Source organism: Sphaeroforma arctica (genome assembly GCF_001186125.1).
Source record: "Sphaeroforma arctica JP610 unplaced genomic scaffold supercont1.6125, whole genome shotgun sequence".
NCBI classification, from domain to species: domain Eukaryota; class Ichthyosporea; order Ichthyophonida; genus Sphaeroforma; species Sphaeroforma arctica.
The window spans coordinates 1-1,746 of record NW_014034433.1 but is presented as its reverse complement, the minus strand read 5'-3'; the positions used below and the strand labels follow the sequence as shown (position 1 = coordinate 1,746).

The 1,746-nt window shown below is 32.4% G+C and overlaps 1 protein-coding gene across 1 annotated transcript; it reads left to right on the top strand.

Annotated features, from left to right (window-relative positions):
- Positions 1-604: 604 nt before the first annotated feature.
- SARC_15442 (hypothetical protein) lies at positions 605-812 on the top strand (the record flags this gene model as incomplete). Its single annotated transcript, XM_014290436.1, has 1 exon — positions 605-812. A coding segment is annotated over one exon (208 nt), but the record flags the coding sequence as incomplete, so codon positions are not given.
- Between the last annotated feature and the right edge of the window lie 934 nt (positions 813-1,746).

Below are 1,746 nucleotides of genomic sequence, written 5' to 3'. Positions count from 1 at the left end.
TCACAGTCTCACATTCTCACAGTCTCACAGATCATCAATAATTTTTGTGATAACGGACTCTCTGTCACAGTGCCTTGCCGTACTGAATGTCAGGTATACCCACACGCCCCACAGTCAGTCAGTCTGACAGTCAGTCAGTCACAAGACACACAAAATAAGTTTTTTATAGAAAAACAAAGTATTTTATTATTATACCATATCGTACATATTTAGCCGCCGGAAATTTAAACATTGGCCATCTATTTTTTTCTTCTGAAAAGTAAAAATAACACGCCTCCACGACACACGCGGGCTGCGGCGCGACGGCCACGTTCTATTTTTTTTGTTTTTTTGTTTTTTTAAATAAAAACAGAAAGAAAACAAAAAGAAAAGAATTGAAGCTTTCGTAATGTATTTATTTATCATATTTGTGTGTGTTTCGTCTATCAAATAAATAAACAAAAAATAACCGTAAATAGTCTTCATTTTATTCCTTCACCGCTCATAATGAATGGAGGCACGTTGTTACAACGTAGAAGCTACAATAGGCAATAACAAATATGCGAAACACGTCTATACTGCTCGTTCTCATCATACATATCAATGCATGCGTATTTGCACAAAGCTTCGATAACAATGATGTTTTTGTGGTAGAGGACAAGAATCTCGTTTTAGATAGTTCATTCGAGGAAGAAACTGGTGACTGGTATGATTGTGGCCGGAATGGTTTCGAATACTATTACTTGGAGGGTCGTACAGGCAATCAATCGGCACGAGTGAATGGTGCCGGCGAAGGAATCTCCGACTGGCACGGGTATGTTCAGAACTATTAAAGATCAAACATAGATCACTACGAAACCCAATTCTGAAAAATGATATGAATAGATAGCTCTCTTCTCGTAACTACATGATTGTGATTCCAATCTATATTTATCTAAGACGACATATAATACAAACAGCTAATATCGTATGTGGAAAATTTGATTTTTCTTGTTTATGGTGTGCACATATATGTGTTCAGCTATTTGGCTTTGGTCTGATAAGGAAAGAGGAGGTTCCTCAACATGTTTAAATAAGCTGTGAAATGTCATTTTAGCTATTAAACTACGAATAGTATCCAATTAGATGCATGCGTATTTGATGATGCGTGTGGTTTAGCACAAGAATTACTAGAGAAACTTGCAATGTATTTCTGCACTCTAACATATACGTCTACAATACACACATGTATCTATGCAGATATGAATCTACACAAATCCATCAACTTGAAAACATAAACATAAACGTGATTATATATATGTTGCAGTGCGTGTATGTGTACATGTATATATATATATATATATATATATCCTTATTTTCATGTATTCATGTATTCACGTTTATATTTTTTTCTCCATTTGTATCTAGGCTTACATATATATATATATTAGCTATAGATGCATGTAAATTTATAAATTCTATCACAAGCCTATTTAAGTTATTTATGCATATATATATATATATATATATATGTACTCAAAAAACCATCATATATATATATCTACATCTGAATTTTCGTTTGTGGTTCTGTGTGTATCCATAAATATGTATCTCGTATATATATATATATATATATGTATGTGCGTGTGTAATTATGTATGTATATATATATATGTTTCTGTACAATATATGTATAAACATAGATATACTCCTACTTATATACACTAATTTATCCACATTTATTGTAATGTTTCGCAGTAATGTTTATACATATTTGCGTGTGATATA